At 41.5% G+C, this 18,434-nt stretch overlaps 2 protein-coding genes and 1 pseudogene across 4 annotated transcripts in view; 1 reads left to right on the top strand and 2 right to left on the bottom strand.

Annotated features, from left to right (window-relative positions):
• Positions 1-450: 450 nt before the first annotated feature.
• On the bottom strand, positions 451-5,904 carry TEX38 (testis expressed 38). The gene is made up of 3 exons (XM_039885338.1): positions 5,857-5,904; positions 4,515-5,061; positions 451-1,388 (listed from the first exon to the last, which is right to left on the bottom strand). Exon 3 carries the CDS (start codon positions 1,261-1,263, stop codon positions 781-783), a length of 483 nt encoding a protein of 160 aa, XP_039741272.1. The 5' UTR covers positions 1,264-1,388; positions 4,515-5,061; positions 5,857-5,904; the 3' UTR covers positions 451-780.
• ATPAF1 (ATP synthase mitochondrial F1 complex assembly factor 1) overlaps positions 5,438-18,434 on the top strand; it is a 26,183-nt gene continuing 13,186 nt past the window's right edge. Inside the window, exons 1-8 of one of the 3 annotated variants that reach the window (XM_039885328.1) lie at positions 5,664-5,800; positions 6,440-6,516; positions 8,267-8,448; positions 9,223-9,331; positions 12,326-12,376; positions 12,972-13,034; positions 15,868-15,918; positions 17,134-17,181. In XM_039885328.1, the coding sequence (XP_039741262.1) occupies positions 12,350-12,376; positions 12,972-13,034; positions 15,868-15,918; positions 17,134-17,181 (189 nt within the window). In that variant the 5' untranslated portion in view covers positions 5,664-5,800; positions 6,440-6,516; positions 8,267-8,448; positions 9,223-9,331; positions 12,326-12,349. Of the gene's footprint in view, positions 5,801-6,439; positions 6,517-8,266; positions 8,449-9,222; positions 9,332-12,325; positions 12,377-12,971; positions 13,035-15,867; positions 15,919-17,133; positions 17,182-18,434 lie in introns of all 3 variants that reach the window. The other 2 variants (XM_039885319.1, XM_039885310.1) reach the window with 2 other exon arrangements.
• Positions 14,844-14,962, bottom strand: LOC120623085 (uncharacterized; annotated as a pseudogene).

Raw genomic sequence — 18,434 nt, 5'->3', positions numbered from 1 at the left:
CTACACACAAGAATTGTTTGCCAAGTGTTTTCAAACGACATTAGGGAAGGGACACCATGGTTTATAGTGGGAAGATCAGGAACTTTGATTCCGGGCAGATGTAAATGTGAGAACTTGCTCTGCAACATAAAAACAATATGGCAAATGTCCTTGAGAACTGTCTTCATCTGTAAAAAGAGGGTCATGATATGCATTTGGCAGTGTTCTTATATTAGAAATAATGTAGAGACAATCATATAAGAAGTCAGTACACATAGATGTTAATGAAGAATGTGATTCGGCCTGAAGTACAGTGTGGCTCATGGCTCTCACAATGAATTGTTTTGTCTGTGACATGGCTACTATGAATCGTCATAGCTCATGCACCTTCCACATCTATCTTATAGCAGCTGTGCTTAATGTCCCACAGAATGGCAGTGCCTGTGAATACCTAGCCCAGGGTCTGGCATATGTTTTTGGTCCCAAATAAATATTGGATAGAGGGCTGTTGCGCTCATCACAAATACTGGTTCAGTGTGTCTTCCCACAGCCAACCCTCCAGTTCCCATTTGTGTTGGTGAGACTCAGTGACCTCACTTTGTTTTGCAAAGTGCCCCCATCAAACAGGGAAAGGACTTTGCCCTCCTAACAACAAACGAGACACCATGGAGCCTTGGACTTTTTTAAATTTTTCATAATGTGACATCCAGATGGGTCCTGGTCTGTGTCAATACCATCTCCCTGAATTAGCTCCATTTTCTGCTCTGTCCCAATACCTCCAGCTTCCACCATCAGAGGAGGCTACAGTTCTGAAGCAAAACGCTTGGCACTGAAGCAATGGTCCCCATGGGCCAGTGTGGGAAGGGAATAGAAGTGGGTGTTCCTTTCAGGACAGGTGGTTAAAGGGCAGGACACTGAGTGGTTCAGCATTGGGGGTAGGTTACACAGGGAGAGAGCAAAGGGCACCTCCTGAAAGACGGGAATCGGGAGTGGGGAACTGGCCTGGGGCCGCAGCATTGGGGAAGGTAGGGACTGCTGTGGGACCAGCTGCAATGCAGGTTGCAGGACGACAGTGGCCTCCATGTTGGGGTTGCTTTCTTGAGCAGCATGGCTTCTACTTTCAGTGCTGTCCAACTCCCCCAGAGGATCTGAATTCTGGACCTCAGTCTCAGTCTTGGTGACAGAAGGTGGAGGACCTGTGTTGATGGCTGTGTTCATGCCATAGTGCCTTCGCTTGTTAATCCAGTACAACAGTGGGCTGTAGGTGAATGTGGTGGCTCTCATCACCTCTACCCACTCCTGGGCACGCTTTTCCCGGCGCAGGTTCTTCCTCCAGTGCAGAAAGAGAATGCAACCACCAGTGACCAAAGAACATAGCCCCAGGAATCCAAAGTACAGTGAGACCCACACTAGGACAAGAAAGAAAGAGAGGCAAGCTGGCTTATAGCTCTAGCTTGGGGCCTGAGCTGTTACTCATTCTCCTTTTTAACCATTCACCAGTCATTCCATCCACTTAAGCACTCTCTTCATTCCTTCCCTCTCTCCTCATTGACTTACCTCATCATTCTCTTATTTAGTCAAAGCTAGATTTCCAGTGAGTTTAAGAGGCCACCCCAGCCCTTTATAGATAAGGAAAGCTAGATTTGGGGTTGGAGAGGGGACATGACCCACGCTTAGTCAAGCCTCAGGTTCCCAGTCCTGGACCCATCCAATCTTCCTGATTAAGAACTCTCACTGAAGGCAGGGCTCACCAAGGAAGTAACAGTTTAACAGATGACAGGAACACCAGTGTCCCAACCCATTTGACCATATCCTTTACCCATTCGGTGGGTATGATGGTTCTAGCGTATTCAGAGTACCCCTATGCTCTCAAAGAATCCTTAGTTTTCCATAGCTTCCTTAGAGGAAACCATATCCTAACTGGTTAGCATTCTTCCATTCAGGCAGTCATCACCCCATCCATGCAAAAGGTGTTCCCTGAGTGTCTGTCCCCAAGCTAATGGCACAAAACAAGGAAAAGAGATTGGAGAGGCATTTACCATCAGGGAGACTCAGATCCTCCTGTTGGGGATCCATAAGTTCTAGCCTTGGTACCTGGCCGATGGCTCTGGGGAGAGGGAGCTCACCTACCCATCTGTCCATCCAATAGGAGTTCTAAGAATGCCCAGATTCCACTGTTCCCTAAAGGTGAGGTCACTAGGTTCTGAGCATTGAGCATTCCAGGGGTGGTGTTTGTGAAGTCTTGGATTAACAGAAAGTACTCCATCCAATGACATCATAGTGTATGTCTACTGCTTCTGTCAGGGACTCACCCACCCACTGAATTGTCTCTTCCCTCCCCCTTATGGCGAACCCACAGAGCAGCCCCCAGGAAAGGGCCCCAGGTTCTCAGAGGCTTTAAGGAGCAGTTGTGGAGGGATACCTGTCCCCAGTGAGGAGCACACACACAGCTGTGGACAGTCCTGCCAGCAAGATATCTGACCAAGTTGTTAGGCAAAAACCTGCTCAAGTGATTGATGCCTCTTTCCTTGTCTCTTACAATCTCTCTCTTTTGTTACTTTCCTTCAAAGAGTAGCATTTCCTGGGCACCAGGCCATGTGGGAGCTACCCACCACCTGGCCCTATATCTCTTTCCAACCTCACCTTTCTCCCTATCCTTCACATACCTTTCCTTTTTGATCAGGCCAGACTCCTTAACAGAGCCTGCTTATTCACATCTCTGGAGTTTTGCTCACACTGCTTCTCCACCTACAAGTGCCCCTCCTCACTCTTCCCCACACTGAATACCTGCTTATCCTTCAATGCTCAGCTCAATCCCCCTACTCCTGACAAATAATTGTTTCAATCGGCTTCCTAGAATCTCATCATCTCCAGTTCCAAGAGGCTTTGAGAGTTGTCTAGACCAATTCCTACCTCCCATTAAGCCTGAAGGTACATCTCCCCGACCCAGCAACTAATTCCCTGGAACTTGCTTGGGTCAGGGACTTGCTTACACTTCCTGAGGCAGCTTGATTCATTTATGGGCAGTTCAGTTAGAAAGCCCTTCCTGATTAAGCCCAGGTTAGCCTCCCCTACTACCCTGGACCTAACTGCTTCTTGGCACCATTTAATTATTTCCCTCTTTATGGTCCCCCAACACGTGATTTCTCTCCAGCTTCCACCTACCTGGCTCTCCTACCTAACTGGCTCCTGCTTTTCAGTCTCCTTTGCTAGTTTCTCCTCTTTTCCCTGATCTCCAAATGTTAGTGTGTCCTAGGGCTCAGTCCTTAGTCCTCTATCTACATTCATTACCTCAGTGATCTCATTCAGACTCAGTTTTAAAGATCGTATACACACTGACAACTCACAACTTTGTATCTTCAGCCCAGACTGCTACTCAGAACTTTAGACTCATTCACCCAACAGCCTGGTTGGCATCTCTATTTGCCAGTCTATTAACTGATCTCCAACTAAAACATCCAAAACCAAACTCCTGATCATCTACCTTCCAAAACCTATTCCAGCCTTTCTCCTCTCTGTAAATGGCAACTCTATCCTTCCAATCTTTCTGGTCAAAAGCCTGTAAGTCATCCTTTAGTCCTTTCATTCTCTCACATCCATGTTCATTCACTCCATTAGCAAAATCTTTAGGCTTAGCTTTCAAAACGTACCCGGAATCTGACCACTTTCCCATCAGTATCATCTTATTCTAAGTACAACCATCTCTCACTTAGATTATTGGTGTCCTTGTAGGATGACCAACCATCCCAGTTTGCCTGAGAGTAAAGAGGTTTCCAGGATGTAGGACTTTCAATGCTAAAACCAGGGAAGTTCCACTTAAACCAGGACAAATTGGTCACCCTTGCCTTATATTCCACCAGCAGCCAGAATAACTCTTTAAAAAAGTAGATCATGTTACTACTTCTCTGCTCAGATCCTACCATGACTGCCCATCTCACTCAGATTTAAAACCTAAGTCTTTAACTAAGGCCTACAAAGCCCTGGGCAATCTAACTATGCCTCCCTATACCTCCTTCACACAATAACCTCCTTGCTGTTCCACAAGCAGAGCAAGCATTTTCCTGCATCAGGGCCTTTGCACTTGCCATTCCCTCTATCTGGAAGGCTCTTCCCCCAGATACCCGTAAAGATCATTCCCTCACTTCCTTCAAGTCTCTGCTCAAATATCCTCTATCTCTACTCTCTTAGCTCACTTTTTTTTCCTGAATAGCATGAATCATCGCCTAACATTATATATGTATTTATTGTGTCTCACCCCACTAGAATGTAAGCTCTCTGAATAAATGTAAGCAAGGAAATAAATACCTAAGAATTTTAGATAGTCATAATTGCTACGAAGAGACTAAAATAACATAATGGGATAAAGAATATAAGGGATAGTGGGTACATCGAAAAAAGTCCCTTTGGGGTACCAACTTATGAACTGAGCCCTAAATAATGAGAATGCAGCCGCATGCAAATCCAAGCATAGGGATCAGCCAGGTGCAAGGAAACTGAGGCAGATATAGGCCAGCACACTTGAAGGACTTACTAACCTCACAGTCCATCCCACTTTCCCAGGACAGGGTTAATCTCCATGAGTGTAGGTTGTATTGAGTAGAGTTGAAGGCTCTGTCCCTGCCGCTGAGGGGCCACCATTCAGGAGGGGTTTTTATTAAGTAAGACCCAAACGGAATGGACTTCCATTGAGGCAAACTGATCAGTGCCATTGCAGAGGGCCTGTCTCTAGGCCTGGCCATGTACTGGGAGAAGGCGATGTTGACACAGGAGATGTCGATGTCACTGTCTCTTACCTCAGGAGTTCACACATGATTCAGGACAGTCAAGAAAATGGTGGCAATGGGTTAAGACAGGAAGGAAAAAGCATTCCCTTAGGGATCAAAAATAGCCTAAATAAAAATTTGTCAGGACAAATCCAGGTGTCTCTTCGGGGAGGACAATAGTTCAGTTTGGCTGGAGTTCAAGGTGGAAGTCAGGAAGCAGAGGAAGACAGGGCTTCGGAGGCACCTGGCATCTTGAAAAGAGTTCAGGCCTCAGTAGAACTTGGAAACGTATACTCACTCTCAGCCTCAGTTTCCTAATCTGTAAAATGAAGAAAACTCTGTCTTACAGGATGTGAAGCAAATAGTGTCCTGCACATAGAAACACTCAGTAAAGAGAAGCTGCTCCTGTGATTACAGTTGATGAAAGGAAGAATGCTGAAGGAAGACTACTAGAGTTAATGCCAAGAGAATTTATGAGCAAGCTCGGTGAGGACCAGCAAATCGAGCGGCTCTCAAGAGGAGACTTGGAGAGCAGAGGCTACTGGTCCGAGCCCGAGGGCGTGAATCCGGGCAGGCTCCTGTGGCACACGGAACCGCAGAGTGCTTGGGCAGGACCTGAGCATTGAGCCTCTTTTGCCCCGCCCCGCCCCGCTTCGCCCTGTCCCGGCGCCCGGAACTTTGGGCGCGCGGAACCTCCGCGTCGGAACGCGGGCGCGGCAGACCCGGAGCGTGATGGAGCGGGCGCGCGGGCCGCGGGCCGAGGCCAACACACCCGAGGACGAGGAGGAGGCGGGGGCGGTTATGGCTGCCGTGGTGGCAGCTGCGGGTGGCACAGGTCCGGCCGTCATGCAGGTGGCCGGCCTCTATCGGGGCCTGTGCGCAGTGCGCAGCCGCGTCCCGGGCCTGGGGCTCGTGTCACCCGCTCAGCTGCGCGTGTTCCCGGTGCGCTGCGACTCGGGCCGGCCTGCTGGGGGTACCGACGACAACAGGGTCGGGACCGAGCTCGAGGCCAACCCCTTCTACGACCGCTATCGCGACAAGATCCAGCAGCTGCGCAGGTGCGGGCCCCGGCGGGCTGGCGGTGGGCAGGGAAGAGGGGCAGCGCGCGGCCTACGTTTTCGATGTGACTGGCGTTTTCAGTGCTTCCAACAGCCCAGGGAAGTGGGTGGCGTTATTACCGCCCCTACTCTACAGATCATATATATAGGTTCAGAGAGGCCAAGTCAGTTGCCTAATGTCCACACAACTAGTGTCAGAGCTAAGAGATTCTATAAAGTCCTGGCTCTTTTCCCAGTTGTCTGTTGTCTTGGGGCTCTAATTCTCAAAATGCTGAGGTAGACTCATGATGACAGTCTTTATGAAGCAGGAAGCTCTAAGACACCCATCCTCACTAAAGAAATGGGAAAATGGAGCTTTCCAGAGAAGGGCCTTGACTTACTGAAGGTCACATATTGAGTCAGCTGGCCTAGAACTGGTGTCCCCAAGCTCCTAGCTAGAGTCTTGACTGCAAGGAAAGAAGATTGGAGGTGGGAGCAGAGCATCAAAGACCAGTAGTTTTACAGTTAGATCATCAATCGAACACTCATTAAGATGAGAAAACTGAAGATCAGATTAAGAAATCAACCCAAGGTTACACAGCTGGCTGGGATTCACCTGACTTGGAATCCAGGTTCCTAACACTACCCTTCTGCTTCCAGATGAAAGGACCTGGAGATTAGAGGAGGTTGAGGTGGGTCTGAAGAGTTCAAGTGGAAAGAGCTGAAGGAGATCAAAGGTGAAAATCACAGGGGCTTGGGAGAGAATTTGGCAGGGTGGGCAGGCAGTTGTCTTATGAAAGGAAACCAAAGACTGAGTCCTGTAACTTCTTTGAGTTCTGTCTCATCTGTTTCCGCAGCCTTAGTTTACTCCATCATCTTCACCTAAACTCTTGCTGTCATCCTCTAACTGGTCTCCCCCACTTTCAGTCTTGGCTCCTTCCTCCCCTCTATCTCAGTTACTTTCTTCTCTTTTTGAAAGAATGGTGGAATAAATAAATGAATATTTTTGCTGTCCTTCTAACAGCATCAAATATACTCATATAATTGTCATCTTAATAACCTTTCTTTGACCTACATTCCCTTTCAGCCTTTTTTCATTGTTTCTTTTTACAAACAGACATCTCAGAAGAGCTGTCTGTTCATACACTGAATACTTCACAGCTCCCCTTTGTTCTCACTCATGCACTAGTTAATGACTGGTTCTACTCTCCTTCCCTACTAGATTATTATTACCATCAACATTTACATGTACTGCTATCTCCTGAAGAGTGAGCTTTCCACTGACTTCTGGACAGTGTCCATATTCCTTAGTGTTCCACAGAAGGCTCTCATTCTGTGAGCCTTGTCTCTAGTTTTATTACCGAAATTTCCTTTAAGCACTATGGTCTAGCACAAAGGGATACAGGAATGTGGTTGGGGAGGATGTTCCAAGTAAGGGGAGCAGCAGCAGCAAAGGTACAGAGGCATTAAACTACCTCACCATTTGAGGCAAATTTTCATCATAACACCTTTAGCACTTTACTTATTTACATGTCTTTCTCTCACACTAGATAGTAAGTTCCTTGAGGCAGGAACTCTGTCTTATTTATTTTTGTATCCCCAGAGCCCACCAAGGTAAGCAACAGGCAAGAGACAACAAGTAAAATTTGTTGGATGAATGAAAATGAGAGGGAAAGGGTAAATCCTAGAAGCATCTGAGTGAGACAAGTTGGGGAGGTGAGAGATGGGAGATAGAAAGCTGGGTGGATCCAAAAGGAAGAGCTGAGGTTGAGGCAGATAAAAAGGAAAATAAGAAAGTAGGATCAAAAAAGGATCAGTAGAACCTGGGCCAAGTTAAGGGAAGAGGCAAGAGAGGGCCCGGCCTTAAGGCCCAAAACCAAACAGGTAGGATATCATGAGATATTTTAAAAGGAATTACAGTCCTGATTGGTTAGTGCTGGGGCATATTCACTAAAACCTGGGCTCTTGAAGCACCAGCCACAGGTTTGGTGTTAGCCAACAGCAGGACAAGGCTGTGTGCCCTGCTGACTCCACCCCAACCCAGAATCTGGATTTTTGCATCACACTCTGCATTGGTGAATTGGGAAGATTTGATCTAGCTCCAGGCCCACTGTATCTAGGATGTGGACCAACTGGAGGTTTTCCAGAGAGCAGATCCACAGTGAGAAAAGATTCATAAGTCATATATATGAAAAGGTGCCCAGGAAAATAAAGAAATTTAACCAAGAGAAGAGAAATTTAGGGGATGACATAATAGTGATTTTCAAATATTCATATAAAAGGAATTAGACATTTTCTCTTGTTCCTGGGGGCAAAAGATACAGAGAAATAGATTTAGGCTCAGAACGTTTTAATAATAAAAGATGTCCAAGGCAGGAATGTACAGATCCCACTGCCTAAGCCATCCCTCATTCTCTCCACTCACCATGGAGGCTCAGGTATGTCTGTGGACACCGGCAACACTGACTCTTGTCCTGGCACTTGTAGTCCTCGCAGAACAGTTGCCACATCCCACTGGGAAGGATCCCTGAAGCAACTTTGCACCAAGGAGCTGGCCCACTATGGAAGGAAAGAAGATACACTCATGTACATGGCAGTGAAGGGAGTGGTTTTCGATGTCACCTCTGGGAAGGAGTTTAATAGAAGGTCCTCAGGACTCCATCAGAGAGGTGAGCAAGATTCTTTGGATCTTGCAGGTATCACCCATGACACTACAGATCTCATGGCCAAAGAGCTGGAGTCCCTGTATAATGTCTTCTCCAAAGTACACAGAGCCAAATATCACATCATCTGCTACACAGCCTAAAGAATTCTTAACAAGGACGGCAACCCCAACCTGAACTTCAGACCTGAAGAATAACCCCATTTTGACATAAACGACAAGTTCTAATGTTCCATGTGCAGAAGCAGGTTCTTTGGAAGAGAGTCAGAGAGATACTCAGGTGCTAAGTTTTCTCCTGCAAATAGGCTACCTGAAACCTCTTGAGTTACCTGCTTCTAAATAAACAGATGTTTAACCTGGGAGTTGGTGGGGGAGAAGATGTTCAAGAACTAGACATATCCAAGTAAAACACCTAGTAGGTATGCTACTGGATTCTTGCCTGAGGAAGTAACAGCAATATGGCTCAAAGTCCCCTTCCCATCCTGAGGATTTGAATTCCAGTACCCAGAGTGTAAGTACCTGAGAGACCAAGCTCTATGTGGATATCCTTAGGAATATCCTGCAGCAAAAAAATGTTACATAGGCCTCTTGAGGATTAACAATAGTTGAATAACAGATTTATTTTTCTACTTTCCTGATTCGTAGGCCTGTGCTCAGGCATAACTGAGGGCAAATCCTTCAGCCTCTGAATAACCTCTCTTTGAAAGTGGAGCATGATGCTTTGTTCTTTCCAAATGTGAAATGGCCCAGGTGGTTTAACTTTTGGTTGACCTTTGATCAGGTCTGACCCAGCTGCTTTTGAGTCCCGACTGGAGAAGCGCATTGAGTTTCGGAAGCAGCCAGTGGGGCACTCCAGGCAAGGTGACTTCATCAAATGTGTGGAACAGAAGGTAAGACCTGGCCCTTTTTGTGTTGGCTTACCAGTGCTCTGTATCCCCACTCCCAACCCTAATCCTGGGAGAAGCTCATTGATGGGTCAGCTAGATAAACTGAACATAGCCTCTCTCTACTTAGCTCAGTCCCCATCCATAAATGGTATCCCGCTTTTACTGGTAAATTACTGTGGTCACGGTGCAGATATAGAGGGATGGAAAAGGTAGTCACTGCACCTAGGGGTACATTTGAGCAATCAAGGTAAGGCATACATGGCAGTAGGCTGTAGAGATCAGGGGGCAAAAAAGTGCTTAATAGCTGTTATTGTCCTTAAATAAGAATCAAAGCTGGAGAAAAGCATGTTGAAAGCTGTGAATAGGAAAATTAATCTAATGCAGTACTTTTCAAACTTTTTGACCATGACCCCCCCAGTAAGAAATATATTTTACGTTGTAATTCAGTACGCAAATATATGATTATAACTGAAACAAAATTTTTACAAGACAATGCTTTTGCTATATGTAATGTACTCATTATTTTTTTTTATCTCTTTGAAAACTTTGGCCAATTCAGTAAATTGATCTTACAACCTATGACTTGAAAAATACTAATCTAAGATGATGCATAGAACAAACTGGAGTAAGAGAGGCCAAAACCAGAGAGAATGTGCAATAATCCAGGTGTGAGCTGTATGTCTGAAATAAGAGAGTTTCAAGGGAAAATTTGGGTTCTACATTGTGTTTTAAAATGAGAGATGTTTATTTTACTTGGAGAATAACCTTTTTTTTTTTTGCTTTGGGTATCCTGATGTTTAAGAGAATCCATTCAGTCTTTTAATAACTGGTTGAGTTAATTAGAATAAGAGCAGTAGTCAATGGGTTAATCATTAACAAGGTTGGAGAGCAAATCCAACCTCCTATGACAAATATAGTTTACAACTTTGTGTGACCAAACAACTTCCTGCTACAAATATTTTAACAAATATAATTTCCTATACTAAACATAATATCAAGGTCATAAGTCAATAATAGCTCTTAGAAATATTACTGTGTTATAAACTTTAAATTTATATGGGAAAGCTCTTGCCCCTTTTCGTAAATAGACTTAGAATTTCAACTTTTTAATAAAATGTAGAATTTAAATTATGGCAACACTTAGGTAAATATTTACTTACCGTCTTTCTTATCTAGCTAGATAGAGGAAGGCTAGTGGCTAATGACTCTATTCCCAAAGTCTTATCTTTACTTTGAGTCATGGGTTCCTATCACAGGAGACGCAACATCCTCTTTTTATAATAAAAGTTTTTAAATTCTCTTTTTCTACTCTGAAATGTAGACAATATAACCGACCTGCACACATAATTTATGGGGGTGGGGATTGGGGGACAGTGTCAATATAATTCTCAACTATAATATAAATGAAAGTATTTTTTAGTAAAATACATATGTTAGTATGTAAGTTCTTGAGCACAACTATGCTTTGAGACCTAATGCAGTCATCAGATGCCTCCACCTATATGTGGAATCACCATGAATACATAAGCAGCAAATGCTGACTGGTATAGGGACATTGTTTTGGTAATTATAAAAACTTCCAAACCCTGAGCAGTATGGTTATCAGTGACCCTTATGAGATTCCACAATGTACAATTTTCTCTCAAGTTATATAGGTACGTTTCTGAAAATTTCAATATTTACCGTGGTTTCAATTATCATTTTAATTACCTTATTTCACTGGTTCTAAAGTCTACATTTTTTTCACATTTTAACATCTCTGAAATTGTCTTAAAAATAATATGAAATGAAAATATTTGTTATTGTTTAATTGGCATCATTTCCTGATACATAAAATAATGGTGCTTAAGATCACTGGTGTCTTAGATAAAATGCAATAAGCTTATACTTGGCCCTTAAATTTTTATTTCTCTAAGTTAAAATGGAAATGAACAATGAATTGGAGGGACATTGTGGGAAAAGAATACACTAGGCTTGGTGATTGAAAGGTGAAAGCAGCTGTGCAAATGGAGGGTTTTGTTTGTTTTGTTTTCACAGTACACCTGAAGGTGAGTGGTGTGAAAATGAAATCAACTTTTTCTTTGTTGGACAGTTTACATATGAAGGAAAGACTACATTAAAGTGCTGCCACAGTATAGGGGTATGACCAAAAAGACCAGGGTGTATCCAATAGGTTTTTCTACACTGGGCTTTTGTCTAATTTGTAGGTACGAGTTCTATGGGCATCATTTATCAAAGGTTTGGATTCATTAAAGCACAGAGTAATGAAGCCAGGGTTTTATGCAGAAAATGTTTTTCAGCTTCGGAATCCCAGGTATAGGTTGTACTCCTTCATCTGAAAGGCATAGTCTTGAACTAAGAAACTTTAGTGGAAGTCTCAGAACAGCCCATCCCCACTGTCAGAAACAACTCAAAATAGGATTTCCTGACTGTGGCCTTTATCAGAGGTAGGGGCCTAGCAGAGAAAATAATCACTTTCAGTTGTTTCACGCCTTTTGGGTGGGGAGTCTAACTTGATGGAATATTAAAACCGAGTATTGGAAAAAACTCCATAGTCTGCTGAGGATGTCTGCTGTCAGAAGTGCTGTCACAGAAGCAGCCTTGGAAAATAACATCTTTCCATTTCTTACCTTCTCTATGGCTCACTGTGGAGCAGATCAGAGGACAGAACACAGGAAATCCAAGCAGCCCCAGTTCTGGGAAGGAGTCCCTCATATCCGTAGTCACAGATATAGAATGGACTCTCAGTATTAGTAGATGCTGATTACTACCAAAGGAATCCTTTCTCATTTCTGTATTTCAGATGCTTAGTCAAAGAAAAATTTTCTCACAAACAATAACTCTTAGAATAACGTGTACAGTTACTATACAGATTGGAGAGAAGTGAGTTCTTAGGTGCAAAATTATTAAATGAGATATTGGACTCCTCACCTACCTTGGTGGTCTTTTTCTTCTGGGTAAAGTATAGACTAATATCCTGTCTATCATGTATTTCAGGCAGAGACCTTGGGGAAACAGTCTATGAGCAGAGGATTCACTAAGGACAAGGTAGGTTTCTAATTAAATATCCAAGTCTGAAGCCTCATGTAACATCAATAACAAGAGGCTGTAAATTTGAACATATTTACTGTGGTTCAGTGATTTTGTGACTTACCAGCTGTGGAGATGAGAAATATTTCTATGAATTTTTGTGTCCTTGATGTAACCCTTAGCATAGTGTGGGTCCTGGGGATACTAGAGGAAATATGAAGGAAATATAGTGATACTCTTCCTTTCTACAGGAATTAGTTTTTAAAAATCAAATAAAAACATATTTACTCTGTCCTTTAATTTGCAAATAAGGGGTCACTCCCGGCATATTAGCAGTTAAAGATAACAACCAAACTTTCTCCTCTTACTATTTGCAAAGTGCTGCAGTAGTCATTGGGAGGATAAAGTACATACAGATGCTCCCAGGAATAGAACTGCAAAAACCTGCCTGGGCTTGGGGGCTCACTTCTCTGAGCAGGCAGGTTTCTTCATACTTGTTTTCTACTTATTGAAGATCTGCTTCACTGTCCTGATGTACAAGCCTTACAAATAGAGTTAAGCTGTTTTATTTTTTTAATTGTGGGTGTTTATTGCCTTTTATTTTCTCTTTCAGACTCTCAGTTCAATCTTTAACATTGAGATGGTAAAAGACAAAACTGCAGAAGAAATAAAACAGGTAATGAAAGAAAATGAATTGGCATATTTGAAATGTGTGCTCTGTGAACCAAATCTGAAAGTAGAAAGGAGCATACATTTCCTGACACCTCTTTCTAGCCAGAATGAAAGGTGGTCATAAATAGCAAAAGTGATGAATTACATGAAAAATAGTGACATAATAAAACTTGTCTTTCTCAGTCTCACTCCTGTATGTCCTATCAACTCACATTTCCCCTTTCTTTTTCATTCCTGTTGCCCACATCTTATTTAAAATCATCGGCACTCAATACCTGGATTACTGTACTTCCTTTCTAAATAGGTTTCCCTGTTCTCATCTCCCACTCCCCCTCTCATATCCTTACCACTTGGATCCTCTTAAAGTTCAGCTTTCATAATGGAGAAGCATAATTTATTGGTTAAGAACACAGACTCTAGAACCAAGCTGCCTGCTTTAAGTCCTAGTTCTGTCACTTATTAGCTGACTGACTTTGATAAGTTAGTTAACCTGGGCCTTAGTTTCTTTATCTGTTAAGTGGAGATAATAATAGTGCTTACCTCATAGTTATTTGGGGAATTAAACGAGTTAATATTTGTAAAGCATTTAGAACAGTGCCTAGCACAAAGTGTCATATTTGTGTTTTTAAATAAATGAATGAAAATAAGTATTACATTTGTAACCTGCTTACAAATGTTCAGTGATTTCCCATATTCCTTTGCTCGACATTCAGACTCTCCATTATTATAAGACCTTCTGCAGGAAGCTTCCTGGACACTTTCCTTCAAAGCAGTCTTGATCTCGCCTGCCTGTTTGGTCATTCTGTATATGCTGATTTGCATTGCTATTTAAATTTTCATGTTTGTTATTCTTTTCTCTAAGTAGACTATAATAAACTATTTATTCCCATTCCTTAGAGTTCCATGAATTGTATTTTAACTGTATTGAGAGAATCAAAATAATAAAAGCAATATGCTATGTGTCCGGTACAGTACTTAGTGTTTCATATAAACTATTTCATTAAATTCTTACATCCACTTTGTAAAGTAAGTGCTATTATTCCCAATATGCCACTGAGGAAACTATAACATAAAGAGATTAAGTAGCTTAATTAGTGGTAGAGCTGTGACTCAAACCCATGTCTATTTGACTCTGCATCATATTCCCTATTGGAAATTGTGCCATTTGCAATGGTTCTCCTTTGGGGACTATATCGTTCCTTTCAGCAAGCATTTAATTTATCAAATACCTGTTAACTGCCAGACTCTGTGCCAGATATGGAAATAAATGAGAGATCTACTCTCAAGGAGTTTTAGCCTTGTGGAAGGACAGATACAAAAATAAGAACAGCACGGGTTTCTAATGTCTGTTAATAGAGGCTTATGCAAAGTCTCAAGGAAACCTCAAACTGCCTTTGGGAAGAAGTGGGGAGAGAGAAGCCAGGCCTAGGAGTCCCGAGCATATGACACATACCATTTAGACCTATAAATTTAGATACAAATTTGTGTTTATTAAAGCAATTTTGAGTAACCAAGGTCAACTATGTTAGGAAACATCTGACAGTCTCATATATTTCAGTGTTGTTTCATGAACTATCTATTAATATAAGTTAAATAAAAATAAGCAGGATATGCTGTTCTTAAAATGAGAAGATAATGTTTTGACATGAGAAAAAGAAAACAAAACAACTTAGGCTGCATTGATAGGGTGATTTGTCCAAGTCCTAGGAAGTAATAGTCCTCCTGTGCTCTTTGTTGGTGAGATCACACTTTGACTAGTGTCTTCAATTGGGGCCCCCCATTTTTTTTACACTCCTTTTTCTTTTCTTTTTAATGCTTACAGCACTTGGTATTCCTAGGCAATCTCCCATTGAAGTACTAACCAGGCCTGACCCTGCTTAGCTTCTGAGATCAGACGAGATCAGGCACATTCAGGGTGGCATGGCTGTACACAGATCCCTCCATTTAAAAAGGAATGTTATTAACAAAGCAGAGCAGCTCTTATGGAGGGTGACCCCATTCTCCACACTAGCTCACTCTGTGTCACTTTGGCTATGATACCTTCTCCTACTTATATGCCTTTGCTAATACTGTAATACTGTCATTCTCTGCTTAGAATGCGTCTCTTCTGTCTTCCCAGCCTCTCTGTTCACCTGGCTAACTCCTGATCATTTTTCAAGATATACCTCAAGTATCCTCTGGCACTTATTTCCTAGCTTGGGTTAAGGGCCTCTTTGTTGCCCTCAGAGCACCATGGTTCTGGTTGGCATTGTAATTAATTCTGTTGTGCTAAGCACAAACCTACATTATTTCAAGCAGTCTTCACAACAGTCCTGTGAGGTTGATATTATCACTATTTTATTCGTGGTTATATTGATATTATTTGGTGATTTTTCAGTAATTTGCTCAAAGTAGCATAGCCAGAAAATGCTTGCAGCTGGGATTTGCATCCAGGTCCACCTGACTCCAGATCCTGGGTTCTGAATGACTGATGTCCTGCTCTCTGAGAAGGCCCACAGCTGGCTGGAGAGTATGGGTTTTGGGAGGGAAGAGAGAAGATATGAAAAAAAGAGCTTGTCTATTACATACAAGGCACATCTTGAGAGAAATGATTAACAAAGTCATAGAATCTATCTCTCTGACAGGAATTTGCTAAGAGTTGCAGTTTAATCATCTAAAAGAGTAGACAATATTAAATCTTTTTTGTAATCATGTACTAGTAATAAAAGCATTATGTTGGGTTTTCCTCCCCGTTATCAAATAGCATATTACTCTGAGCAATGACAGCTGTCACCATTTCTTGGCACAGGTGGAAAAGATTACCAGCATGTCACAGACATACTCTTTTTTTTGTACAGATTTGGCAGCAGTATTTTGCAGCAAAGGATACAGTCTATGCAGTTATTCCTGTAAGTAGTTTGGAGGGGAAAATGAGAGTGTTATAGCATGAAGGTCAGGTCTCTACCCTTAGCAGGCAGTCGCCTTTACTTTTCCTATGTTTATTGCCTCTTGAGAACTTACATTTATAGCTCTGAGGGTTTTTATTATGCCCTGAGCACTAAAGATTGGAAGCTCCATATGGTATATTTATGGCTCTTGTTTTCCCTCTTTCTGGTTTAGAAATGTCTCTTTGAGTCAAGTCTCTGACAAGGGAGCATGTTGTAAGTTCACATTGCTAAGTAATTTCCAACCTTCCGATTTCCAAGTCTTTTATTTCTTTTTGGTGTTTTCGAAGCCATTGGAATTTAACACAGGGCCTCTAGCATAGCTTTCTTCCCTGCTTGTTTGTAAGTGACCTGTGTCTGAGCTGACTTAGAGCCTCCTCCTGGTCTTTTTCTGGCATTTCCCCTTAGCAAGTGGTATTTTCTTGTTTTGTTTTTTTTTTCCTTCCCACCTTCTTGAAATTGCTGTCTTGGAGATAGTTACTAGCCATTGCTTGACCATTGAGATATGTGATTTGGGAAGGGGTACTGCTGGCTTCCTCTGGTTTAATGTTCTTCTGCTGACTTTTACCATAAGAAAGCATTTGATGTACTGGGTTATTGGCTAGTTTTTTTAATTCATCTTCCCTGAAGAGGAAGTATCTTAGGTTAAGTTTATATCAAGCACATAAATATATACTAAACTTAGATGTGTATGTATAAGATTAAGGAGGAAAACTTACAAAGAGAAAAATAAAGCCAGTCTTCTGGTTGTCATGAGAGTATTGCTATTTTTTTTTCTACCTCTTATACATATATACCCTTGCCCTTCATAAGTTCAACAGCCAAAAAATCTGCACTTTTCATGATATTTTAGATGTCTAACACTGGCTCATTGTTCAAACAGGCCTTTTTAGCCTTCCCTCAGACAGACTTAGTGACTTGATGTCTCTGACACTTGACAGAGTCCCATGGAGAGTCTGGAACATTTGGAGTATACACTCTTCACACACAATTCTGACATTGAACAGCAGAGCATACATATGGTTTTTCCTCTCTGTCATAAGAGGGATTTGTAAATGCTGGAACTTAAGAGATCATTTTAGTTATATTTTAGTTCTAGAGTCATTTTGGTAAATTTAAATGTGGTTCTGTCCTTTTACGTTTTCTTGTTTGTGAATTTTATTCTTTTCTAACCTACAGGAAGAGAAGTTTGATTTGATCTGGAACCGAGCTCAGTCCTGTCCAACAGTAAGTTTCTGGTGACTATATAAGGATTACTTATGAATACTGCCAAACAAGGATATAATAAATATAAAAAATAAATTTACAAATATTAACCAATCTCTTCATGTTCCAAACAATCTCAGGTTATAGTGCTCTGTTTATTTAACAAAGATGCTCATATTTTGATTGTACTGATATTTTTGATATCAGTACTGAGATTTTTTTAGCCTTATGAAATCCTGTGAGTTTGGCCCAATAAGTCGCTGGCTTTTTAGATACATCTCAACCCTTTCTGATCTGGACCTTAATCTGTCTGTATAAGTGAACGTTAGATGCAACACCTTAGACCTTAATATTTTCAACCTCCTTTAAGTGTCTGTTTTATTGGCAATTTTCAGTTTTGGCCATACTATTCTATTTATTTGTGCCTAAAAGGAATTATGAGATTGTTGCTGAAGTAATGAGCTACCAGAATACCTAAGGGAAGGGGAATTTAATCAGGTGGACCAGCTGACTTGCTGTTGGTAATAATTTCAAGGGTTCTCTAAAAAAGTTTCAGACATTGCTGAGAGAAAATAAAAATATCTAAGTAAATGGAGAAATATACCATGTTCATGGATTAAATGACTCCATATTGTCATTTCTCCCCAAACCAATCCATAGAATATAATTACAATCAAAATCTCAATAGGCTTTTCTAAAAAACATTGACAAGCTGATTTTAAAAATTTGTATATTCAAAGGACCCAAGATAAAAAACAACTTTAAAAAAAAAACAAAGACTTACATTACCTGATTTCAAGACTTATTATAAAGTTACATTAATGAAGACAATATGGTATTGGCATAGAGATAGACATATAGATCAGTGGAACAGAGTAGAGAATCCAGAGGTAGACCAACATATGTGTGGTCAGTTGCTTTTTGGCAAATGTGCCAAGGTAATTAAATGAGGAAAGGATAATCTTTTCAACAAATGGTGCCAAAAAATGGATATCCATATGTAAAAAAAAAAAAAAAAAAAAAAGAAGAACCTCTACTCTTGTCTCATACTATATCCAAAAATTAACTCAAAATAGATCATAGATATAAATGTAACTTCTAGTAAAAACAATCTTAGATTGAATCTTAGTGGTTTTAGTTTTAGCAGCTCAGATTAAATCTTAGTGGTCTTGGATTTAGCAAAGATTTTTTAAGTACATCATAAAACGTACAAACTATTAATAGAAAAAAGTCAGTAAATTAGATTTTATCAGAATTACAATTTTATATTTGTG

This window comes from Pteropus medius, unplaced genomic scaffold, assembly GCF_902729225.1.
Source record: "Pteropus medius unplaced genomic scaffold, Ma_sr-lr_union100, whole genome shotgun sequence".
NCBI lineage: Eukaryota > Metazoa > Chordata > Mammalia > Chiroptera > Pteropodidae > Pteropus > Pteropus medius.
The sequence above is the reverse complement of the archived record's forward strand: the minus strand, read 5'-3'. Positions and strand labels throughout refer to the sequence as shown.